This window comes from Vanacampus margaritifer, chromosome 15 (assembly GCF_051991255.1).
Source record: "Vanacampus margaritifer isolate UIUO_Vmar chromosome 15, RoL_Vmar_1.0, whole genome shotgun sequence".
In the NCBI taxonomy this organism is placed as follows: Eukaryota; Metazoa; Chordata; class Actinopteri; order Syngnathiformes; family Syngnathidae; genus Vanacampus; species Vanacampus margaritifer.
This window is the reverse complement of record NC_135446.1, coordinates 22,285,647-22,311,438: the sequence shown is the minus strand read 5'-3', so window position 1 is coordinate 22,311,438 and position 25,792 is coordinate 22,285,647. Positions and strand designations below refer to the sequence as shown.

Here is a 25,792-nt window from a genome sequence, read left to right as displayed (position 1 = left end):
CGTTGACTAGTCAATGAATCGGTTCACCGTGTAAAGTATATTCCAGAATTGTTTCAAGGGCTTTATCAATACAAGTTCCTGAAGTTGAAAAACAAATGATTAGAGCAAAGAGTCACCGAGAATGATCCTTTTGCATACTTCAATACATTTCAATATATTCTATGTGTTACTTTTACATCACGATACCAGAGTTGAAGCATTCATAACAGGATGAAGTTGGTGTCGTTTTTCCCTTTCGTAAGCCACATTTTGCGTTGTGCCACATTTTGCGTTGTGCCACATTTTGCGTTGTGCCACATTTGCGCGCATTGGTTCGATTTCGACGTGGAGTTCAAAGCGTCCCGGTGCGTCCGGTTGGAGGATTCGTGTCCTCTCCTCGCTTGCGCGTTTTGGGAGCGACACCAATTTGGCGCTAGACGTCGCCTGGCCTTTGGATTAAAGCAGCAAAGCAATCAAAGGAGATCGTAAGGACGACGCCTTGTTGTGCTTTCATGTCTGTTTGTCCCCCCTCGGAAATTCTCATGTGTTGTCACCCCCGTGCTTGTCTCGCAGCTCGAGCGGGACGGGGGGGAAGCGGGTGCACCTTTGCGCAGAGACAGCCTCGGCTCGGCTCGGCGCTCGAGACGAGGAGAGCCTCCAACGGGTGCACAAAAGGACGCCGTGCAACTTGGCTCGCCACATCGAACCCGCTCCGGATCGACGACACCGCAGCCGCCTGATTCACGGCAAGTCGAGCGCTTTTGTGGCCGTTCGGCGTCGCGCCGAAGCCTCTCGGCGCCGAAGCCTCTCGGCGCCGTTCGGCTTCGGGCTTCGCGAGCGTGCTTGCTTGTTTTTTTGTGTGTGCAGAAAATGGCGTCATCGCCCTCTTGTTCGTGGCCGGCCGGCCGCGGCGAGCGCCCTTCCAGGGGCTTCGGGCAGCCCGCGCGCGTCGCGCTAAGCCCCGCGGGTTGTGCACGCGCTCTCGCCGGCGTGTTTTGCGGCCGAACGCTCGGACAAAACGGCGGCTATGCGACGCTTTGGCTGCGGCGGAAGGACGCGCAAAGATGGAAGGGTCACCGGTTCTGTGCGCCAGGCTCGGAAAAGGTGCTTTTGGCGCACATTAGCACTGGCGTGGCGGGGCTAAGGCAGCCCGGAGGGCCTTGAGGGGGCTTCCGTGGCGCTACCGCCGCGGCGGTCGTCGTGTTGGATTCGGTGTGCTTGTGCTTGTCGTATCCGGCCGAGTTCGCTCGCTCGTCTTTGCGCCGCACTTGGCTGCCATGCTGCAAAAGGCGAAGGCGAAGGCGAAGGCGAAGGCGGCCTCCCTCCACCCTCCACCCTCCACCACGCACGATGGCGCGGAAGGTGCATTTCGACGGCGAGCTAACTGGCTTTTGGACGCGATGTTAGCGGCTAAAAGGACATTTTGAGTCGGGCTGCGAGTGAGCGGCGAAGGCGGGCCGATGCGGGAGAGGAAAGAAGCCCGCACGCCGCCTCGCCTCGACGTGCTTTACGCAAAAACACAAGTGGGGAGAGTTTGCAGGCAAAGTGGGGAAGTCCGGCCGCTGCGCAAGCACGAACGGCGCCCGGCGTTTGCTACTTTCCGCGCAGCTGGTTAAGCCCAACCGCCAAACAGGCACCGGCCAACCTTTTGTAAATAGTTGGGACTCTTGGACACACAAAAAGGGGCAGCACAATAGTCGCCGCGCCGGCCCCATTTACGGCTCGTCAATGCGCCCCCAAGTCCCACTCGGGCCGCCACCCCCACCTCACCCCCACCCTCACCCTCACCCTCCCGGATCAGGCAGTGCATGCATGCGTCCTAGCGGCCATTTGCACATCACTTGATAGTTGCCTCAACTTGAACGAGCGTCACGTATCCATCCAAAGCGTGCGTGATCTAATCGAGCGGGTCCAAACAACGACCACGACCCGCCTTGTGTCGTTTCTAAATCACCCGCTTGTGTTTGTGGCTTGGGAAGTGTCGTCTGTCGCGACGTCGAACCTCCTGCGAGTGTAAAGAAGTTGCACTTATCTCAAGTGAGCAGCACGTCCCCTCCTTCCTCCTCCTCTTCTCCATCATTGTCGGCGTGGGCCGTCACGTGTCGATCAAGTCACGCGCGGGGGGATGCGATGGTCAGGCGTGGGTTCGTCTGGTTCCACCGTGACGCAACCTTGCAAATACCTTCTCAAACACTACAAGTAGGAAGTCACGGTGGATATCAAACTTCTACATGCGCCGAGTTGTTTTTCTGTTTTGCGCTAGTGAAACATGAGACCAAACTGGAAGGAAGAATAGATAGACAATCATGTGGAGAAAATAATGCAAAACATTGCAGGAAAAGCCTCCTAGAACAGCTGAACTGTGTGTGCTGACCATGACATTCCAAACTCAATAATGACGTGTGTTTTTTCCCCCAACGAGGTTGTGTGGGAAAGCGTCTTATTCTGTTTGACTGTAACACTCAAACTTGGAAATAACCTTACCACTAGACGACATCATTGCCTCATGTTAGATACAACTGACATTTTTTCTACTGTTGATTAGAAAAGAGTGGAAAAGGGCAGAAAGGAGAAAGTTTATTCTGTCATTTGGTTGATCATTGGATGCAATTTGCGTGTGTAAACCAATAAAAATGCATCATTTGAATGACACTTCTGGTTTCTGTTTGGATCCGAGCGGAACAATCGCCAGTTGATTTGCATGATGTTCATGTTAAGCTTGGTAAGTTTACAACACGTTGCGGCCATACTATCCTGGCGTCCACCGTAACAAATAAAAACATCCATATTCTTATGTCGGAAAAGATTCAAAATCAGTCCAAAAAAATGCCGGTCCGAAGGGGTCAAAATGTTCTCAAATGTCTGAAAGCGAATGAGTTTTTAAATGACCGGTTAATTAAATGTGATTCGTTTCATTCCAATTATTTGTGGGTGTGCACACTTGTGCAACCAAATGACCTCCGTTGTCAACACTTTCATTTTCCCTCCAAGTTCGAAGTCGTCGGAAGAGTGCAAAAGTGACCAAATGATTGATCTTGGTCTCGTTTTTATTAGATCACAAAACAGTGGCATTTGAACGGGGGTGTGTAGACTTTTGATGCATTCTGTACAAACAAGTTCGAGTTTGGAACTCCACTCTATTTACAGTTGTTATAGCAACAGCTGACCACCGTGAGAAATGTGTGTCGTAATTAAGCATCACAGTGGAAGGATTTGCCATTTGACGACTTTACTTTTTGTCTCATTTGCTTTGAATGAAAACGAGTCGCGTGTCGGCAGCTTTTCAGGTGGTCTTGAGAGCGGGTGCGAATATCACCATCGGGTCTTGTAAACAGATGAAAGCTCGGTACACGGTACCGTACGTAGGAGCCGTAGACATTGGATCCGATTGCATCTTTTGTTTGGATATTTTAAGATGAAGCAGTCGAGCAAAGTTGAAGAATCTTCTGTAAACGGAGGCTCAATCCAGCACGGCATCCGCTTTGATTAATTGCCCAGAAATGAGTATATTTCAATATTTATTTTCTGATTGTAGTCCATTCCCCATTTTAATTTTTATTTTCAGCTTTGCCCCCGATGTCCTGATGTCTTTTTTGTTTGTTTGTGCGAAAGCCCAGCAAATGACAACGTATTGCCACACATTGACCATATTTGTTGCAGACCATCGTAGAACGCCCCATTGTCCTTCCGGTGGTCCCGTACGATTGGCGCCAGAGTGCGACATTAGCAGGAAGTGGTGTGTGGATGCTTGCTCGCCACCGGGTCGCACCCACCGCTTCCTTCTGGCGTCCTCGGCCATTTTGACTTTCTCTTGGTTTGTCTTTTGCTCGCTGGTGTCAACCACGCGACGGATTTTCACGGAGCATCGCGTATTTGCTCACGAATGATGTCATTGGGCTTGGAGATGCATTTGCGAGACATCCACACGATCTCGCCGTCAAATAATTGTTATTGTGGGATGAAGCAAAACTAGTGTAACAGATTTGCGCTGGGTTTTGTGGAGGATCTTGCGGTGCTGATTGAGTAAACGGACTGGCACTTTTGAGTCCACTGGTGCCGGCGCCGCAACACGTGCGGTCGTGTGTGTGACAAATACTTGAATGGCAACCACAAGCTACACTTGAAGCTAAAAGTTGAGCAATTGAGGGAGAAACTCACTTAAACTAAATGGTGGACTTTTTGGGGTAAAAACAAACAAATATTGCTTAGATTCGCACCATGGTGTATTAGGGCCACATATAAATATATCTTTTTTCAGGGTGAGGGGGTGAAAAAACTTGCAAATTTGCAACTTGATTAATGGCAAATTTGTAGTCCCGTATTTGTGTGTTGCTGAGTAACAACAGGTGTCGGTCCTCCCTGGTGGATTCACAGCAAAAGCGCCCCAAAAACATTTCATTAGCAGTTTTGTCTCCCTCTGGTGGGCTTGTGCGTCAACTACAAGTACAAACATGGCTGACTGCTGTTTTTTCAAGCAGATGATGTTTTTCTCTTTGATTTCTAGTATTTGCATAACACTTTGCTGATGTGATGTTTTAGTGTTGAATCGTTAAGAAACTATCCTGTAATAGCACAGGCGTTATCGTGCCAATTCATCATATTTAATGTTATCATTAAAAGGACGCGCGCGCGCACACACAGATGGGAGATGAAAAGGGGGGGGGTGAAGCTCGACGTGTTTTACAATCAAGTTTACGATTACAAGTTGTAATAATATTGGGTATGCACAATGTACAATGATGTTGGTAAAAAATACAATCAAAAAGTGCCTCCACTAGAGGGAGCCATCAGTCCCAAGAAGCCTGGATGGAAATCTCAAGACGAGACAGTTTGACACTTTCTTTGAAGTGATGGAAGATAATAATAATAATAATAAAACCGACAAAGGTTCCAACTGGTCTACGCCTTCATTTTGTTGACTGGTGCGTGCGTGTTGTGTTCCAGGCGAAGCGCTGGCAGTGAAGCCGTCGTCTCGGCGTCATGGTGAAGACCAAGTCATCCGTGAGGAAGAGCGCTCACGTTGTCCACCAAGAGGTACGTCCCGAAGAAAAGCAGACATGACCTTCTTTGCCGTATCCACGACTGTTCCGTAAAAAGAGTCCAGGTGGGCCACTTTGCGGCGCGCTGATGTCGAGCCAGGCGCCATTTATCCCCTTTGAAGGGCGGCGGGGAAGTTCGGAGCGAGCGAGGGAGGCGGATGAGGGACAGTGAGAGGAGGAAGATGAGGAGAAATTGGTGGGTGGAGGTGGAGAAACGATCGCACACGTAAGCGCACACGTGTGCGCACACGTAGCCGCTGGATGCTAAGGAGTGATGACATCACACGTGCAATTGATTTGATGAAATGTGGTAAGTTGTGATTAGTAACTCAAGTATGGGGAGTCGTTTTTGTTTGTTCAAAAGGACCAATAAATAGTCTTTATCGAATGTTGTGTCATATTTCACGCTTCAAGTTTTCTTCAACACCAAAAGGTTTGTTGACATTTTTGGCTTCATGCTAACATGGAACTCCAAAACGCCGTAGCCGGGCAGACGTGTCGCAACCGTTCTCAATCTTCAGCTCCTCGTTTCAGCAGCACGAGACATCAAAGAATGAAACATTGTTTATGAATTGGCAACATTTTCACCCCAAATCAACGAATGCGCGTCTGCTGGCTTCATGCTAGCATGAAAAGCAAAAGGCCATAAAGGGGCGGTCCAAATGAGCATCCACCTTGTCACTCTGTCCTGTCGATTTCCTGTTTTTGTTTCAGTCTCGTCAGGCCGACGCGGAAGCCGCTCGCCATTGCCGCAGCTTGCAACGCTCGCCGCCGTCCCCGGACCGCCTCGCCCCTGCTCCCCCCGCCGAGGCGCCGGCTGAAAAGCCCCCAGAAGCCCCGGCGGACGTCCAGGCAAAGGGTGACGGCTGCGGCCAGGCCAAACCCCTGTGGAGGCCCATACCGCCTCTGCTGCCGGAGCCCGACAGGGGGGCCGCCGGCCCCGACACCCGGGACCAGAGTTGCCAGACCGAGGACTGGACGGCCGCGGGTAACAATCGGCCGGCCGCGTCGTGCCAAATGACGGATGCGCCCATTTTGAAGGCCGCTCCTTGCAGGTCAGTGCTGCGTGGAACCCGGAGACCCCCCCGTGCTCCAGCAGCCCCTGCACACCTCCAAATCTGGAATCCACCAGATTATTGAGTGCTTTCGCTCAGGTTCGAAACACACCCGGGCACGCGTGCACCTCACCGACACGTCACTTTAGAGCGGGAAAGGAATGAGCGCACGCATTCGCTGGTTCCCTCCTCGCAAAAGAAACAACTTTATTTATAAAGCACTTTCAAACAAGCGTTGCTGCGCGTGGAATGGAAATGGGTCACGCAGTCAAGAGAAGTCCAACAGGAAGCACAAAACAAACATTCACTGGAGCGCGCCATCTTTTGTGTGTCTGAACGCTGCTTTTTGTGCCGGCAGGCACCAGCCAGCTGCGGCAGATGCTGCTGAGGGAGGTGGACACCATCTTTGAGTGTAAGCTTTGCCGAAGTCTCTTCCGAGGTCTGCCCAACCTCATCACGCACAAAGAGTACTACTGCCTGTCACGGCTGCCCGAGTACGACGGTGAGCGTTCGCCCCCCCTTCGGCGCTCGCGCCATTTGTCAGAGCGGCAAAAGCACACTTCGAGCACGTTCGCTGTCCCCCTTTTTCATCTGCTGCCGATTGTGTTGAGAAAAGGGACCTCTGAAGCAAGACCTCTGGATTTGGACTCATTTGGCAGCCCCCCCCCACTGAATATTCTCTTCTCTTGCTATAAAAACAAAACAAAAACAGGCAACCTACCAAAAGAAAGTCCATGTGTGTCTGTTTCCGTTTTGCAGCAATTAGCATTCGAATGTAGCGAAGTTTCATCATCATTCACAAATCACTGGCAAACAAGATTTCATCTCTTATACTCTGCTGCCACCTGCTGGCCGTTTTTTTTGTGTGTCAGAAGCCGCATCAAAGCTTTCTGTTCTTGCTTTTGGAAACGGAGGACAAAAATGTATTGACCCGTTTTTAGGTTTGAATGAAGTTGTCAATCCTGACGAGTTTGACTCCGTCCAGGTGACGACCGGCAGAACGCGGCCCTTCAGGATTTGACGGACATCATCTACCACAGAGCCGAGCGATCGGAACACGTGGTCCGACTGGAGCCCATCCAGACCACCAGCAAGGCCGTGTACCAGTACCTCACCAGTGAGGAGGATCTGGCGCGGTATCCGTCCCGAGCGACCAGGTACCGGCGCTAGCGTGCTACGTTGCTAACCTTTCCTCAGCCTCAACTCGGCGTATTTGGCATCCGTCCGTCACAGTGCCAGAGAGAGTCCGGTGGCGTGGGAAGCGGAAACGGGGGAGGCCCCACACAAACAGACTTGTGCGCCAGAGAGCCCGGCTGGGAAGAAGCGGGATGCGGAAGAGGAGGCGGCCAAAGAAGAGGCGCCGCAGCCAGAGGACGAGGGATCCACCAGTGGGGTGGGTGGCACGGCACGCACGGCAGGCACGGCAGGCACGGCACGCCATCGCCAAGACAAACGTGACGCAAGTTTGCCTTTGCCAGCAGGTGGAGGACGTCACCATCTCGTGCTGTATTTGCGGTCAGGACTTCAACTCGCGCCGCAGCATCCGGCGCCACTGCCGCAAAATGCACAAGACCAAACTGGAGGAACTGCGCAAGTTCACCGAGACGCGCACCGTCCCCACCAGCCTGCTCTCCATGGTCAAAGGTCAGTCGGACCGCAGCCCACTGATGGGACATTGGGATTTTCTTGGAATGTTGGACAAATGATCGTTTGTACATTTATAGAAATAACGGCGGCATCTGCTATTGAAAGAAGGCTTTGCTCCACTTTAACTAAAGATGGGTACCGAAGACGGGATTTTTTTGGGGTAAGAACCCATTTGGGTCGCTACTCGGGGGTGGGCCACATCGCCCACCTATGCCTGGCGCCGACACCTAGAGGTCCGTCGGGTCCCACCCAATCAAATCATGCTGGAAGGTGCGCGGCTTTACCGCCGTTCCGATATCATTCGGGCAAAGTCAATGTTTTTTTCATTCTAAATCAACCTTTATTACCACAAACAAATTGGTGCCGTTACGTATCGCTAACGATTCCCAGGTACCGAAAAGAACGTTCGGTTCTGGCTCTGCGTGCCGCTCTCGCCATTTCTGTCCAATGAGAGCACAGATCGTCGTCGCCCGTCGATGTGCTTACGGAATAAACCCAACTAAAAAAATGTTGTCAAGTGCACTTCTGGTGTGAATTTTGACAATTCTGATCAGTGTGATCCACATCGTTTTAGCAATTTAGTTTTTTGTTTTCCCTCCAATTTGTGTGATGAGCAGATTTGTTTTTTAACACACAAATAAGTCAAGCCACTAGCGCGGTTTGTGTTTTTCCGATTGCTTGAAGTTGTTTTTGTTGTCCAGGCCGGCCGCCGTCTCTGAGCACGCCGCCCGGAAAGTCGTGCCCCGTCTGCCTCAAAGTGTTTGCCACCAAAACCAACGTACGCCGCCACTTTGACGAGGTGCACCGCGGCCTGCGGCGGGACGCCATCACGCCCGCCATCGCCTCGCGGCCCGGCCAGCCGCTGTCTCTGGAGGCCGCCGCTGCCCCCGCTGCCGCCACCGCCGCCACCGCCACCGCCGCCGCCCCCTCCAGGAAGGGCAACGGCGCCTCGCCGACGCCAAAGTCGGCTGCCGTCAACGCCAGAGCGCCGCCCCCGAGCCAGGACGGCGCAAAGCCTCCGAGTCAAGCGCCGACCTCGCCGCAGGCGGCCGCTCCGCCGCCAAACCGCTGCACGCTGTGCAAGAGAAACTACAGCTCGCAGGTTGGCCAAGTTAGCGTTTGCTTCAAATCGCTCTCCGTGGACGCCAAAAGCGCCATTTTTGAAATGAAACGCTTCATGTGGATCCTTAAAATGTCTTCAAAGATGTTAATTGGTATTAAAATATTTTTAGAATCAATGAATAGTCCCAAAATCTCCAAATTACAAAAGCGTATTGCATTCACTTAAAAAACAACTCCTGACTCATTTTTTCCAGGGTGTGTGTCTTTTTTTTCTTACATTTCTTGTTCTTCTGAATATTTTTTTCTGTTTTATTGAATTTTTTTCCTGCCATAATTTTTTTAAATATTATTTCCATCCTAGTCCTGGTGTAAAAATGGTGCTGATCGAATACCTTGCGTTTGTCTCTCAGCTCATGTTAAAAAGGCACATGCGCATCGTCCACAAGATTTACAGCGTGAAAAGCAACCGATCGGCGACCACGTCAGCCTCAACGACACCAAGCGCACCTGCGACCACCGGCGGCGGCGGCGTCCAAGTCAAAGAGGAAGCGCTTGAAGCTTCAGAAGACGAGCGAGACGAGGACACGGACCAGAGCCCGCCAACGTTTCCCGCCCACGGCACGGGCTCCACGAAAAGCGCCCCCGTAGCGGCCGCCGGCGCCAAGGTGAAGGAGGAGGAGACGGCGTGGAGCCCAAAGACGACGACGGCGGCGGCGACTCAGGCGGCCAGAAGCAAACTGTCGGTGGGCTTCGACTTCAAGCAGCTCTTCTGCAAGCTGTGCAAGCGCCAGTTCAGCTCGCGGCAGAACCTCTCCAAGCACATCGAGCTGCACATGGACGGCAACGACATCTTCATCAAGTTCTACCGCTGCCCGCTGTGCCGCTACGAGTCGCGGCGCAAGCGGGACGTCCTGCGCCACGTGACGGTGGTGCACAAGAAGTCGTCGCCCTACCTGGCCAAGATCATGCCCAAACTGGAGAGCCGCGCCGTCAAGCGGCTCGCCGAGGCCGTCCTCAACAGCGCCAACCCCAAGAGGCCGGGCGGCGGCGGCGGCGAGAAGGGGGAAGTCAACGGCCGCCATACGGCCACCGCGGCCTCCCCTTGCCCCTCACCTCCCGTCACACGCAAGCAAGATGGCGCCGCGTCCTCGGCCCCGCCCGCCGCTCGTAAAATGCAGGAGCCGCCCCCGCCGCCGCCGCCCGCCCCCTCGCCGCCCGTCACGCGCAAGCAGGAGAGACAACAGGCGCACCAGCCTCGCCCCGTCAGCCCGCCCATGACCCGCCGCAGTGACAAACACTCGCACCAGCACACGCGTCGCCACGACACGCCATCTGAGTGCGCCGCCTTCGGATCGTCCTCCACCGAAGTCCGAGTGACCAAGAACTTCTCCTTGCACGCTTGCGACCAGTGTGGGCGGGCCTTCGCAAAGAAGGTACGCAACTCTCTCAAATCCTCACTTGTCTTTTTGGCCCCATTACAATCAAAGGGCTTGCAACAAAACAATCAAATGGATTCTCTCACCGGGTGGCACAAACCACTGCCCATTATTGCCCTTCACCCCCCCCCCCCCTTAAATCGTTATAAAGAAAACCAAAATTTCCGACGCTGTGAAAGTACCCTGAATGCACCATTCTGCTTGCATAGCAGTAGCTACTAGCAAGCGTATGTTGTTTTGGTTATTCTGTTGTCCCAAAGCGTCCTTTGAGATGTTTAATGACATCTCAGTTGGAGTTAACTGTCAAACGAAACACGCCACGATAAGAATGACACCCACTGAATATTTCAATACAAAACATGCTTCGTTTTGAAAACATCGCTAGCCTAGCGCTAATGCTAAAAGCCAAGGGAGGACTCCATCAAATGCTAACCGGAAGTTAGCATCGACTTTGGTAGTGTTTTTCCTTCAAATAACGAATATTTACACACAAATGCTGTGGGAACACGTACACACAGGTAAGATAACACGACACAAAGGCACAAATTCTTCCCAATGTGTGAAAAACGAGTTATTTGAATAGAATTCAATTCAATGAGTTTATTCTTAGTTCACTTTCTTGTTTTATTTTGTCATTTTCAAGTTATATTTAAAGTTGGTATTTCAAGGAATCGAATCATTTATTTCCTTAAAATTCACGGACATTCAACTTAATTTTTTTGTAAAAGAAAAATTGCAACTTTCAAATGTATTTACAATTTTGAATAAAGTGGAAAAAAAATGATCAAACTCAATAATTAACTCATTGGCTGGCAACCAATTTGACTGAAGCAACCCCCATTGCTCCCGGCTGTTTTCCTGGATTTGGACTGATTTTGCAAGGCCCACAGAAAACTGTGTTGTATCAAAAGATGGAAGGTACCAAAAGAAAGATGACTCTGAAAACGTATATTTGTATCTGTTTCCGTTGTGCAGCAATTTGCATTAGAATGTCGCTAAGTTTCATCATTCACAAATGGTTGGATGATCGTCTTCTACTTTGTGCAGGATCAAGTCTTACAAAGCGTATTTTTTGCGTTTGCGTGAATTGCGGCAATGTGAACGCGCGTTTGTGGTGTGTTGGCAGTTGTATCTGGAATCTCACAAGCGAAGTCACCGCAACGCAGCGACGGCCGCCGCCAGCAGGAGGAAAGGAGTGAGCACGCGCTCCAAGTCGCTCGTGTGGTGAAGAAGAAGAATTGCAGCAGCAACGTAAGAACTCTCTTTTGACCCCCCCCCCCTCCAAATGTTTCCTTTCTCCACCTTCGTCCGACCCAGCCGCAACATTCGCCGCACAAAAAGCCAGAGTTTGTGGCGATTGTGAGATTTTTTAAAAATTTTTTTCTGTATGTACAATACAGATTGCGTGAAGAGCAAAACGTTTGCCAGCTGTTTCCTTTTTGATTGACATGAAATTGATCTTAATGAATTGAATGACAAACTCACCTATTCTCTACCCCCCCCCCACCCCCAACAAAAGAAACACATTTATTGTTATTATTTGGTGAAGTGTAACTGTTGCTGTAGAAACTGTCCAGAATCTGCTTTTTTTTGCTTTTGCATTCCACTGGTGGCGTTTTCTGACATGATTTTGTCAACTGTAGCTTTCGAAGGGTCTTTGAGGTGTCGAGGTGGTTTCATTCCACAACTAGTGACATGAAGACCAAATCATGTTCACACCAAAATGGAAGAAAGGCTGCAAAGGTTCTTTTTGACACAACATAGAGATACGAAGGAAATGATTCTTCCTGCGTGCTTATGATGATATCAGTTGAAAGAGTTTTCTTTTATTTTGCGAGTGTGTGACGGGAACAGGGCTGCGCAAAATCCAGGTTGAATTTGAATCAAATCAGTTCTTGAATTTGAATTGAGGTGGCAAACAAGAAGCACAATTGCATTTTCAAATTCTTCATGCATTATTAAAATGGATTAACAATGGAAGCGTATATTAGCAAGAATTTCCTACAAATATTTCAGTAAGGCCTTCATGTACACGATACATGTGACTTGCGGACTGCCTGGCGATTCCATTCGTGTCACCGTTCGATAGCAATTAATCCCAATACAAATCTATAAATTGATTGTGATTTTTTTTTTAACTCCAATTTAGAAAATACTAATCATGAAAATGTATGAATTGATCTGAAAGTTTGGGCTTCTAACTAAGCAGGTTGCATTCAGTTTCGTGTTTGAACAGCACTGAAATCAAATATTAAGGCTTAATGTTCCATGAACATAACATTCTTCCAAGCTTAATGTGTGAACTCTGAGTAAGACGTTTTGTTGAATATTCCCATCAAAAAATTGATTTGGCCGCATATCGAATGGATTTGAGAATTGCGCACTGTAATATCGTGCCAAATGGATTTTTTCTAACACCCCTACTTGAAAGTAAATAGTTAAGCGTAGTAATTATTTATTACGATTGTTAGAACAGCAATTCAGTTCCCCAAATATCTTGCTTTATCTTCATCTTTAAAATCATTTTCAGCGCACGACTGAAATCCACGTTTGATTCTCACTGAAAGGCGACGATGACGACTTGAATTCAAGCTCATTTTCATTGGCAGCCCCGACGGCCTGAAACGAGTCATTCGAATCACAAATCCATTTCCAACAATTGACAATAATATGACAGGAGCGCATCTCTCTTGTGCAGCTCATTGTGCTCACGAGCGTCTCTGGTCGGATGAGAGCATTTTGTCCCGACTTGAGTCGCCTTTTTTCAGTCGAATTTCAGTCCCGCGGGGAAACGAGAGCGTTTTCGGCTTGCTTTCCCTCAATCCGGACTGTCCAAACGTCGGCCCAAACTTTGCCGGCCGGTCGGTCGACGGCGGCGCCGACGCCTCCTCGCCGGATAACGGTGGTGACGCGCACGTGGACAAACATTGACAAGACACTTTCAAAATGCAAAACGCGTGTTTGGGAATGATTGAAGTTCTTGGCTTCCTTCCATTGAAATTCAAATTCATGCATTGAATTGAAATGTGAAATTGTGAAAAGCTCCCGTTTGCCAGAGACTCCAATTCCTCTCGCGTGCTGTTGTGTTAAGTTGATATTGTGACCAGAATGTACAAACCGCACACAAATAAACATGGAAACTTTGGTCTGACTTTGTTTGTTGCTCTCGGGTATGAATCATGAAGCCGCATCCATCGTATTTGTTTTTTTCATGGACAGATTTCATTTGGCTTTTGCTCACTTTGACATGTTTTCTCCTGTTCCACGATTAAGTGTTGTTGATTTCCTTTTAGTCGAAGCATTTCCGGACGTCAACAAAGTGTGATGCCAAGAATTCATATTAAGTGTTGATATTCCTTCACTGGGTTTACGTTGTGAATGAACAAAAACAGCCTTTGTGGGCTCGCCGCAAAAGTCATCAATTTTGGAAGTGCAACGTTTTGGTTCGATGCAAAAACTCTTGCTATAACAATTCTCCTAAAACAAAAAATCATAATTGATGGACGGAGCAGACGAGGTGACGCTGCAGAGGCAACTGAGGAGGAAGATCCGAGAGGGCAAGAGTCGCTCCAGGAGACGGACGGAAGAACAACTGCAGCGCAATGATGTCAGCAGCATCTGGAGGAGTTTGAAAACATCTGGACAATCTGTGCGGGACAAAGATCAGGATGGCTGAAGGCCTTTTTTTAAAAAAAATTTTATTTACACCCTCTAACCCAACCCGAGCCAACTGGGAGGACCCGCTCTGGATCCAGCGTGGTCTCGTCAAGACTGAAGGCCGTCGAGGTCGTCAAGGTCGTCAAGGCTACTGGTCCGGATGGCTTGGGCTCAAGTCACCTGTGTGGGATTGTGGAGGCTCTTTCCAACATGAGCTTGAGGCTGAAAAAGGCGGCGCTGCTGTGGAAGACGTCTTGCGTTGCTGCTCGTCTCGGCCCGGCGACTTCAAGCACTAGCGACCGCTAACCCTGACGTGACGTCCCACCTGGCAAAGACCCGGACAACGACACGTCCTCCACCACCAACCAGCAGGGAATTGAGGACGCCGTCATTCTTCTCGTTTTGAGTCCCGTGTCTTGTCTACATATGCAAATTTGGATGTGCGAATTCCTGCTCCTGATTGGTGGGCCTTTTTCACGCTCGTTCCTGGTTGGCTGTTGTCCTCGGCTTCCTTCAGTTTCACTTTTGAATGTTGTGTTTACAAACAGCAACGGTCGGACAGCACCTTTAACTTCATTGTGGTTTTTCATTTGTCTTTTTTTCCTTTTCATTTGTTATGCAGAAATACGGATAGGAAGAAGATAAATGAATGTAAATAAATGTCAAAAAATCTATTTGTATACACTGTAAAAACAACACATTTTTAGCAATTAGCATTCACTTCAAATGGGTCAATTGACGACTTGCCTACAAAATTCACTTTGAATGCGGTGATGGAATGTACATTGGCATAATCCTTTATTCAACTCAACACATTTGTTCATATTATGTTTGCAGTTTTTATTTACAATTTTTTTTTACAAAGTTTGCTATTACTCTTTAACTAAGAAGTAAAAATAAGCATGTAACCGCATCATATAAACAAGAATACTTGCTTTCCCAACATGTATGTCAATGTCAACATTTTTGTTTACACTCTTTTGCCATTACTCCACCGTTGGTCCCTGTGTTATTGGAACCCCCCACCCCCAAAAAAACAAAAAAAAAGTCCATTAGTGGCACAGATTTAATACAAAGTCCTCATCCCAACGCGTTCAGCATAAAGACTTTGAAATCAAAGTGCAGAAAAACAGAGCCAAAGTAGAGCAAAAACTAAACTCAAGTTCATTTGGACCTGTACAAACCACGTCCAGTAAAAGCTGGCTCGAATATTTGCACTCAAATCACTACTTTAGTGAAAAAGTAGAGTAAGAAAAAGTCAGCTGCTTTAGTTCCGCTTTAACCGCTGCGTTTATGCTTATCTTTCCAAAAGTGACAGAACTTGGTGCAATGATGCCATGTGGCCTGAAGATGGCGCAATTGCTCCATGTCTCTTCCTCCAAATGGCGCTGCGGCCAAATCTCAAATTCGACATGTTGCACCCCCACCCCCCACCCCCGCCCTCCAATCAACACACGAGCGAACCCATGTGGGGAAGCTCCAATGGCGTTCCTCGCGGCTGATCAAATTGTTATTACAGCGCAAATGGGATGCGCTCCATTTATTTTAATTCCAGTCCCGCCACAGGATTTTAAGACGCCTGTGTTTCTCGCGATGGGCGGGGCCAATGGTAATCAATGGGCGTGGTCGAAAAATGGACACAAGTTGAGGCAATCAATTGAGCGAACCTGACGAGACGACTGACGTGTAAAATTTTGATAAACTCTCCCTTTTACTGTCTAACCAATCAATCCGGATCGATATCGCTTTGCACTAAACTTGATTGACGTTCGTGCGCCGCAATTAGGAGCCCAGCTGTGACGCGTCGTGACGTACGTACGCTCTCTCTGTCTGTGCGTGTCGCGCGCACGCTCTCCCTCTACCTTCCCGCGGCCGCGCGCGCGCGCGTGTTTTGGGGGTGCGCTTGATTGAGGCAGCTGCACACTGTCGTCCCGCGGACGCGGCGCTGTTTGGTCGAAAATGCACCTGTAAACACAAGGCAGGAGCACTTCCGCCAACATTTTGCCCACTTCGGCGTCTTCACTTGAGGGCTTTTTCCCTCCCTTTTTACAAATTGTCGCGGAGGAGGATATCACACTAAAGGAGGACTGCTATCTTTGTGTGTCTTTTTTCTTTTCCTTTCTTTATTTCTTTTTGGCGGCGCAAGGACCCCCGCGCGGGAGAAGACGTTCATCTTCCGTGCACTCTCCGAAGACTTGAAGGTATTTTTTTTTCTTTCTCTCCTCTTCACATTCCGCCATGCAGTGACATTTTCCATCCCTTGCGTATTGCGTGGGTAACAGAAGCCCCCCCATAAAGCCTCCCCTCAAAGGAATATTGCAGTGTTGTGCGTCTCATATTCAATGAGACTGCAAGCAGAGCCGTATGGGAACCGATATGAGCCGCATAATCAGCTTGTGGGCGAGGAGTTTCCATTTTTCATCATATTACTCCTCCATGATAAGGATGGATGCTGGTAACTTGTAGTTGTTTTTTTGTGGGGGTGGGGGAGGGGGGGGGTACTATAAGGTGCGACGTAAATAAACAAGTGAATCATGTAAAAGCTCAATCAACATTCATGCTTGTGATGGAAAGCGCCACTTGTGTGACTCACCTGTACTGCGTCCTCTTCAGCTGACAACAGTGCTGCAATTGCTGGCAGGAATGTCTGCTTGTGGCTCTTATGCAAAAGTTCATTGTCACTTTACATGATCAGGATTTATGGACCCGATCACAATCGCCGATCAGCGTGAAAAAAAAGGGAAAAGATTTCCAATAGCGAGTAGCAAAAAATAATAAAAATTTCAGTCGTTCTGGATGATTACGATTTTAATCAAAGTAGTCATAAACCCCCAAAACATTTATTTAAAGGTTTCATTTATTTTAAAACAAATCTTATGCAAAATGTTCAGAGAACAACAACGTACACCGATTTTTAATACGTTTTAATGTCAACTTATCATTCATAGCTTGTGCAAAAGGGTTAGCTGTAACATTTACGTGACTCCTGCCTTTGGGTATTTCCCGGTGCCGTGTTGGCGAGGGGGCGTGACTATAGTAAGGGAGAAGCGAGGGAGGTCGGGATCTACCCTCGTCTTTAAACCTCCGCCGTCATTTTGCCGACAATTGGGAAACAAACTCCTTTGTCCGCGTCAACGCGCATTGGAAAGGGGGAGGGACGAGATGAGCGGTAAGGGGCGGTATTGGGTTTGGGCCCAAGTGTCACCATAAATAAGGTTGAAACCTGTTGATCAAACCGATCTTTGCCTTCTTTGCTTTATTTGCCTCACAATGCGGCAACAAGTTTTGCTACCTGACTCAGTTCTGCACATGTGGAATAAGATGGACTAGTCCATTGCGTTAGATTGGGTGAGGGAGGCAATCCAAACCGTCACGGTAGATTCATCATTTTAATGTGTTTTTAACTCATTCCCTCGAAGCCATTTCCACTGAAGCAACTCCCTTCGCTCCTGGCTGTTTGACTGGATTTGGACTGATTTTGCAAGGCCCACAGAATATTCTCTTCTATTGCTAAAATATGGAACGTACCAAAAAAAAAGATTTGAGTTCGTTTTGCAGCAATTAGCATTAGAATATAGCGAAGTTTTGTCAATATTTCACATTCCTGGTGAAAACACTGGCAAAAAGAGCTTTTATGCAACATGACCCCAGCTGATCTCTTATACTCTGCTGCCACCTGTTGGCCGTTTTTTGTAACAACTACCATTGCTTTAAGCCACCTGTATGCTCTTGCATAAAAAAATATATAAATGCTTAAAAACATGAATATTTTTTATTATGTATAACGTATAAATACGTTTTTGGGTTTGAATGAGTTGATGCATGTGAGGAAAGACTAAAATAAATATGAATGTAAATGGAATAATTTAAAAAAAAAAAATTGTTGATATTTGTGGAGCTAGGAAGGATTTGCATCAAGTTAGGGTGATTATGAACAATAGTTGGAAATGTACTTTTAAACGAGGAAAGGGTTGCTTGTATTGCGATGCCGCAAAAGGAAAACAAAAGCTTGTTGGTGCCAGTCCATTCGTCTGCCTTGGTGGAGGTCCGCATTTCACTGGGGAGCCAGCAGGGGGAGGGCCAGCCATCTCCCCCCTCCAGGATGAGTGTCGGCCTGCACAAGAGTGACGGAATTGAGGCTGTAAATAAGACGAGGGAGGCGAGGGGGTCGGGTGGGTTCGAGGAGACCGCGGCGGGAATCGAAGGGGACAAGGTACGAGTCAGCCAAACTCACCGCTGCCAGTCACATCAAGAGCAACGCTTTGGTTTTTTCTCCCTCTTTTCTTCTTCTTTTTTTTTTTTTAAACCTCCAAAGGAAAACACCTTTCGGCAAATCTACATCTAGAAACAAATTGAAATGGACTCGAGGGAGCATTTGAGGTTTAAGGAGAGAAGAGAGTACAAACAAGGGAAGCAACTCCCATCAGCAAGGCACCACAAATCACTGATGAAAAGTCAAGTCCATCCGTCCGTGAGATTTTCACACAACAATCGTCATCCAAATCCTTTTGGAGTTCAAATTCACAACGGACGAAAAATGTAGATGCTTTTTATTAGGGATGGACGAGAAAGGAGAACAATAGAAAATGCCAACCATTTGCTCCCCAAAAATGTATAAAAACCTTCTATTTTAAATATTGCCATGCTCCCAAAGACGTGTTTATACGTTGTTGTTGTTTTTAAATGCAAGAGCAAACAGAAGGCTTTGATGCAGCTTCTGACACGAAGAGGTGGCTTAAAGCAATGGTAGTTATTACAAAAAACGGCCAGCAGGTGTCTATAGAGTATAAGAGATCAAACACAGCCGGGAGCAAAGGGGGTTGCTTCAGTGAAAATGGCTGGCAGTTTACGCAATTGCGAGGAAAAATACAATATTGCTATCTAGGACTTTCTTTCATTTGTTGTTATTGTTGTTTTTTTTTGGGGGCGGGGGGGATTTTATGTATCAATAATACTACTGGTATTGGTACATGGTATCAGTGAATACTTGAGTTGAGTACTTGTATTGGTCAAAAATGAGGTATCAAACATCCCTAATTTTAATTTTGAATGCGGGTTGTCGGTAGCCAATCCTTGCTTGGGTTATTTGGAATCGATGCAGCAACTTTCATCATCAATTTATTGATAAAAAGCTTGTCTAACCTCCACATGAGTCATTTTGTTTGTTTTTCTGAAGAAAAACAAATGCTCAAAAGTCACTTTCATAATTTGGGTCACTATTATGAGAGCTCAGCAATCAAATGCTCGCCCGTCTTAACTTGGCTTATTGCAAAGCTACGCATCAAATTGTATCCAAATCCGTTGGTTACAAAAAAAAAGTATACAACTGATCTCCATAAATTCATTTTCTCTTTTTTATCCGAGAAAAGTCAAGTCAGGTTTATTTTTTTATAGTCATTAGTCACACAAAGAAAGAAAAAAAGAAAAAGAAAAAAAGGATGTGTTGTTTGGAATCAACATCCTTGAAAGACGCCGGCCGTCATGCCAGAAGATTTGCCTTCAATCATGAAAATGCAGAAACGCCAAAAAAGTCCAAGTCCGCATACTCGGCATGTAGTTTTGGGTTTCAGCTGACAAGTCAATAACCAAAATGGCGCTTGGGCTAACTGCGCTAGCACATCCCGACAAACGACATCACGCCGGCTTCCTAATCACGGCGGGCCGCTTCGCTTGCCTCGCGTGTGCGCCGCCGTGACCTCCTTCCATTTCCAGGCCAGGAAGTGATGAATTAATTGGGACGCAATTGAATTAGACAACGAGAGGGAGATATTCGTGCTGCGACTGGAGTGGCAAACCTACTGGGGCCCCCCCCCACATGAAACGGGCCACAGTTGCCAAGTCACGCCTCGGATTGGCCGCAACGCGTCATGGCAAAGTCGTGTCCTTCGCCAAAGCAAGAATCTCAGTCGCCGTCACATCCGGGATTCACAAGCAGCGTTTTTTTCATGAAACCGCATCAGGTGCGATTATTGGCCTAATTATCCACTCAATGTTGTGTTGACATATTTATGTTGCTTATGTCTAACTTTTCTATTGTAGCGGGGAAGGACTCGATAAGTCTTCCTACTGGATTTGCTTAATTCTGATTATGTATGTTACAATTTGAATCGATTTGAATCTAATAAAGTACTAAAGTATAAAATGTCCTGGGAACCCCAACAAAATCTGTGGAGTATTTAACCATCTCCCTAAAAAGGTTTCTCATTTTCTATAGATGCCACCAGATGGTTGCAAAGGACTACTTTTGTCTAAATGAAACGTCTCAACTCACTTCAAATGTTTCCTCTACACCAAGATGGCACCAAAGCAATATGAGCATGAAAAGTTGTCTTTGTTCAATCGATGTCAGCGATGAATCGTTAGCCTGGCCAGGCTAGCGTTGACCGTCGTTGGACCCGCTTCAAAACCAACCGTGCAATCCAATTGGTTGATTTGCTGTGACACGTTCTTTGGAATAATAATAATCACACAAATGGAATAAGATGCTAACGTAAAATGCTAACAGAAGTGAAGTCAATGCTTTTAAATCCAAATCCAGGTCCAGAAAGTGAAAACCCTGCCACAGTTTGCTTGCTATGGAGCTCGCTAGCTAGCAAGCAAACTGTGGCAGGGTTTTCACTTTCTGGACTTGGATTTGCCATCTCTGCTTTTCACTTTATTTTCTGTCACTACCATCGAGCAAAAATGCCAGCGACCGACTGGGAGAAGCGCTAAATGCCCGTTTCGATGGTAAAACGTTGGCTACATTTTTTCTCTCAAAACCTCGAGCTGCTTTTGTGCTCAGCTGAAAGCCGTTGCCGTGGCCTAGTCTGAAAACCGACTTCCAGACTGAACGATTCCATCTTGCCGCTACAATTTTGACATTTTCCACCAGTAAATTTGCCAATTATTTGTAAAAAATGAAAGATGGCAAATACTGAAGCATGATCTATTGCTGATCAACTTCTGCTCCACGCTCCAGTCCAGCTGTTGGCGATGATGCGCGAATCAGTTGTTGGTATTCTTGTAACAATGTGCGTCCGAAGCCCTGACAAATATTAGCCTTGCTTTTTGACGCTGCCATCTGGTGGCAGCTCGAGTGAATTGCAAACGTTTTGCCTCCAGCCTCATTTGTGTGTGTGTGGATCCCGCTTCAGGGTTTTGTTCTGTTATCAGCAAGGACACGACCTCGTTGGATCTGCCAGCCTTTCTCCTTGTCCATTTCGCATGAACGCTACTTTGGGCTGAGAAAACGGCACATCCGTTCACTTTCTTTGGCTCCGACGCCGGCGCTGCATTTCTAATGAAGCGGCTAATTAGCTTAGCATTGGCAGCGTGCGGGGCTGTGAGTGGCGATCCGACAATCGTTTTTCTTTCATTCACTCTCTGTGGGCAGCAAAGGCAAAACAGGCAAAGCTATGTCTTTTTCCAGGAAGACTTTTTTTTCCATTTGGCTGTTTGTGCGGCAGCTACAAAGCTAATTAGTTGGCTAATTTGTGCGTTCTCCAGCGCCCGTAAAAGCTCAGCATGTCACTAATGAGCTAAAGGGGACAAATGCAATAAAGAATGCGGCCTGAATATGATGAAATGATGTCACAACAAAGCAAGTGGCCTTTTGGGTAATTGAATTCAGGTGGTGTAGCGAAACGTTTATCCGAAGATGTGCAGGAACCCGACGCATAAAGGACATTTGAACCAATAGCCGTCATGTAGCGGGCGGAACACGACTCAATTTCCCCAAATAGAATCCACGGCTGTGTTTTAACCTAGTGAATTAAACACTTGAAACATCAATGGCGGCCCACCTTTAAACCGTGTCTGCAATAAATAAAATCCGCGACTGCGGATCAGAAAAAAAAAGAAGGAGGAAGAAGCGAATAAGTCCCGCGGGCCCGGCCGGGCTCATGAAAGCATATTAGCACTCGTGTCATGTCGGAGCCAGCCGCTTTGTCACAAGCAATTTCCAGCGCCAGCCGCGGCCGCGTGACGCCAGGTATGATGACTTCCTCGCAGGGACGGAGGTGCGAGCGCCGTGGCTGCCAATGGAAACACGAAATCCGATGTTTTGCATTGAGCAGGTGCAGCAGCATCTGGTGTAATCCGCAACCTCACAAGCGCGCGACTTTTTGGCCCTTCTTAATTATGGAACGGCAGAGGCACTTTTTGGAAAGGGGCAATTTTCGCCGGCGGCGGCGTGTCTTCATGCGCTCCGGTGAACCTTTGTCGGGCCTTCGAGCACTTTACGTGCGCGCGTTTTGGACCGCGCATCCCTTTTGGCAGACCGGTGGTCACATGACCTCAATGCTGCGCTCCAAAAGCCACACATTCACATTTATTCTGACATATTTTTTTCACATCATCCCATCTGGATTTACGCTATTATTACCATTTTTTTCAATCGTGTCTAAATTGTCGGTTTTGAAGCCTCAGGCCAAAGTAGCACTTTGGCGCCATCATTCGCTATCTTGGAGCCAAGAAACGATGAAGAAGTGACTTGAGCAGTCAGGTTTTTTTTTCTTCTGGCATCTACAGATTGTATTCGCATGACGTCCTGCGCCCCGCATTGTGTGCCGTTCACGGGTCCGAGGAAATCCTTTTGATGTCTCTTTGTAATTCCGGACATTTCTTTGCGGTTCCCATTCGACTGGATTCCGTGGACCGGCACACAAATGACGGCATGTGAATACGATCTACAAGTAGTTTCATTTCACACGTTTGTTCGCCCGATGTTGCACCCTTGGCCGGCACGCGGCGGTTTGTGAAAATCCGGAATAAATGAACAAAGGAATGAATGAAAGTAAGTCGTAGTAAGCATTTGCTTGCGCGGGTGGAAAGGTGGGGGTCGTGACGTCATGTGATTACCCCTTATAGAAACACAGCTGAGTCGGCGGGAAATTTGAGCCACCACGAGGCGCCGACTGGCGATCCCGTCAATGAATACTTTGTATGGGCAACTTTTCGGGAGGCGTGAATTACTCCCGGAATGTTGCGCTTTGCATCAGGGCTCCATCCCCCTCCCACTACAATTGTTGCCCGAGTTGCATTAAGACTCTCTCGTTGTTGTTCTGTGTCTCCCGCCAGGCTCGACTGAACATGTGAGCAGTGGACGGTCTCCCGAAAGAAATACAAAATAGAAAAGGTCAAGCGTGGAACCACCATTTGGAATATGACTCACTCATGGGGCTCAGCTAGCTTCAAGCCTTGGCTCCTCCCCCCCTCCCTTGGCAAGCAGTAGACGCCGTCTTGCATTTGGAGTACTTAAGCCTTCCGAGAGTCATGGAGCCTGATTGGAACCCTCGGCCCCGGTCCAACCGCGCGCTCCTCCTCTTGCTGGCCGTCTCGTCCGCGTGGCTCCTCCCCCTCGCCCGGCCCCATCGACCGCCCGTCGACCCCCAGGCGGCGCCGGAGTACGCCCACTCCATCCGGCTGGACGGCGACGTCATCCTGGGCGGTTTGTTCCCGGTGCACTCGCGGGGCGAGCGCGGGACGCCCTGCGGGGACCTGAAGAAGGAGAAGGGCATCCACCGGCTGGAGGCCATGATGTTCGCCATCGACCTGATCAACAAAGACCCCGAGCTGCTGCCCAACATCACGCTGGGCGCTCGCATCTTGGATACCTGCTCCAGGGACACGTACGCCCTGGAGCAGTCGCTGACCTTCGTGCAGGCCCTCATCGAGCGGGACGCTTCGGATGTGCGCTGCGCCAACGGGGACCCGCCCATCTTCACCAAGCCGGATAAAATCGTGGGCGTGATCGGAGCCGCCGCCAGCTCCGTGTCCATCATGGTGGCCAACATCCTGCGCCTCTTTAAGGTAAGTAAGGCCACATTCTCCCCACCTGCTTTCATCGGGCTGACGGCTGCGAGTTTGAATCCCAGGTTGATCTCGCAACTCGTTGTGATCAATGTGAGCAGTGCCGCCACCCTAACCCTATCAGCTCGTATCTTCCCTTCAGGGTGGGCTCCACACTTTGTTGGGGGCGGGGCGGGGAGGGGAGGGGTGGAGTCTGGGGGCTGACGTCATGCTCCTCTCAGAGGACAAGTAGTGTTAGCGTGCGGCACAATTGCGATGGCCACTGGATAACAAAAACAAGAGTCTGCCTTCCAGCACGGTTCAAACTCCAGCTCAGACTCCGAGAAAACGGAGTCAACAAAAGAGTTTATCGGAACACACGCTCGCTTGCCACAGAGGCTGCAGTGACACTTAAGGCCAGGGGTGGCAGTCACGAGTAAAAGTATCCGCTTTACAAAGTATCTTCTGGCCATCACTGACGGAGAAAGCTTGAGCCGGTAGTTAGAAATAGCAGTCCTGGAACTTTACTGACACTCTTGACTCAACTGGTACCGGTCAGCGAAATAATCGGTTAACGTCCGCATCGCCATCGCAGCTGAGGTTGCTTTGTTTGTGGTTCTGGAGCGCTTTTTGCTAGGCCTGCGCTGCCTCATTGGTGTCAATGATGGAGGTCAAGCAAGAGTTGGCGTGGATGAGGTTCGACAGAAACGCTCATCACAATGACACGATCGCGTCGCCGGTGACATTTCACTTCCATAAGCGGCGGCTGCCATCTTTGCTTGCGCTGCCGCACGCATTTTTCTTCCTGATATCACATTTGCGAGCAACTATCTGACACCAAGATTAGCATATTAAAACACGCGCGCGTTTTAAGCCAGGATCTGTTAGCATAAGCAAACGCAGCGCCAGCCGCTCATTTGCATAATACGATTGACGTCCTTGTTTGCGAGCATATGCACGTGCGTGTTTGCGTGGTAGGATGAGAAGCCCTCCACGCGTTTGCGTTTGCGTTTGTGTTGCAGCAGCGTTTGCGTGGGAGTCCCGAGTCGTTCCGTGATTGTCTCGCACCCGAGGCCTGTGGCGCTTGCTATTATAGACGACACCATTCCACGGCTCTCGCTCGGCTTTAGCCTGGGAAGAAATCTGGAAATGTATGCACGTAGGACATGGGACGCCGCAGTCCAACATGTGTGGATTATTTGAAAGGGGCTCATCTGACGGCGGCAGTCACAGCTCGACGCCCACTCATGCCGAGGCGCTCACAAAGGCGAGCGCGCGCGAGAACTCTTGTGCAAGCGCTTTTCAAAGTCGTCGTCAAAAGCCCGTCAAACAACAGATTGCCGTCCAAATCCGCAAGTCAATAACACACTTGGCGTATCTCGATGTCGACTCGCCGTCTCCAAAGCGCGAGTGACGGCGGCACCGCAACAGCTTGAAAAAAAACAAAACAAAAAACACAAGCTCTTTGCATAGCGTCTGCTTGCTAGCAACATCTGCATGCTTTCCAAAGTCGATCGGTCTCATCAAGCAGATGTGACGTCGTCTCAAGCAACCTTGAATGTTGTCAAACTTGGATTAGCTTCCAATTTCTGGCGCCGCTGGGGACGCTATCGAGGATTTATTTATTTTTTGTTTCCTCTTGGGGAGATGATCCTGATCACTTTGTGCTTGGCGGCGTAAAGACGGCGGCGATGACACAAGACGTTTGAACAACTTAACAATAATCCTCGCCGGAAACAGCAGCAGCTTGTTTCATATGAAAAGAGACTTTTGCAAAAAGCGTTCCAACGTGTCAAGCGGGCCGACGTTTATGTCACCAAAGCGCATCGAAAGTCAAGGATGAGGAAGCGTATCTTTACTGTATGCGTGTGTACATACGAGGGAGCATATTTGCTTCCCAAGTTGAAATGGCTAAAGTGGATGTTTGATATTCAAGCATGTTTTTGCACGTCTATTTGCCTTGCAAGAAGTTTTGGAGACGTTCAGACAATTTGACCTTGAGAGTTCAATGAGTTCAATTATTCACACTGACACTCGTGTCGAGGACTTTCAATGACTCGGTGTCCATTTTCAACATGATGCCGTGTTGCGGGAATGCCGGTTAAGTGTGTTGTACGTGCCGCGGCTCCCAGCAGAGCCGGCGGCC

The 25,792-nt window shown here is 48.6% G+C and overlaps 2 protein-coding genes across 4 annotated transcripts in view; both read left to right on the top strand.

The window, feature by feature from the left end:
• The first annotated feature begins 249 nt into the window (after window positions 1-249).
• On the top strand, window positions 250-13,362 carry znf800b (zinc finger protein 800b). 2 transcript variants are annotated; one of them, XM_077543992.1, is made up of 12 exons: window positions 250-464; window positions 553-725; window positions 4,924-5,013; window positions 5,733-6,006; window positions 6,074-6,172; window positions 6,432-6,575; window positions 7,059-7,230; window positions 7,307-7,466; window positions 7,552-7,717; window positions 8,422-8,822; window positions 9,193-10,215; window positions 11,345-13,362. In XM_077543992.1, the coding sequence occupies exons 3-12, from the start codon at window positions 4,960-4,962 to the stop codon at window positions 11,444-11,446; spliced, it is 2,595 nt and encodes an 864-aa protein (XP_077400118.1). In that variant the 5' UTR covers window positions 250-464; window positions 553-725; window positions 4,924-4,959; the 3' UTR covers window positions 11,447-13,362. The 2 variants fall into 2 exon arrangements, with proteins under 2 accessions (XP_077400118.1, XP_077400119.1); XM_077543993.1 differs by having other exon boundaries at window positions 255-464; window positions 7,555-7,717.
• Window positions 13,363-15,519: 2,157 nt separating this feature from the next.
• Window positions 15,520-25,792, top strand: part of grm8a (glutamate receptor, metabotropic 8a) — a 133,479-nt gene continuing 123,206 nt past the window's right edge. The window contains exons 1-2 of one of the 2 annotated variants that reach the window (XM_077543990.1): window positions 15,520-16,076; window positions 22,936-23,667. In XM_077543990.1, the coding sequence (XP_077400116.1) occupies window positions 23,131-23,667 (537 nt within the window). In that variant the 5' untranslated portion in view covers window positions 15,520-16,076; window positions 22,936-23,130. The remainder of the gene's footprint in view (window positions 16,077-22,935; window positions 23,668-25,792) is intronic. The other variant, XM_077543991.1, reaches the window with a different exon arrangement.

Bases quoted from the DNA above. Each gene is read 5' to 3' on its own strand.
- znf800b (XM_077543992.1), top strand. From the start codon at position 4,960: ATGGTGAAGACCAAGTCATCCGTGAGGAAGAGCGCTCACGTTGTCCAC. The intron at 7,467-7,551 runs GTGGGTGGCACG...TGCCTTTGCCAG, and splicing joins ACGAGGGATCCACCAGTGGG to CAGGTGGAGGACGTCACCAT. The intron at 10,216-11,344 runs GTACGCAACTCT...GTGTGTTGGCAG, and splicing joins GGCGGGCCTTCGCAAAGAAG to TTGTATCTGGAATCTCACAA.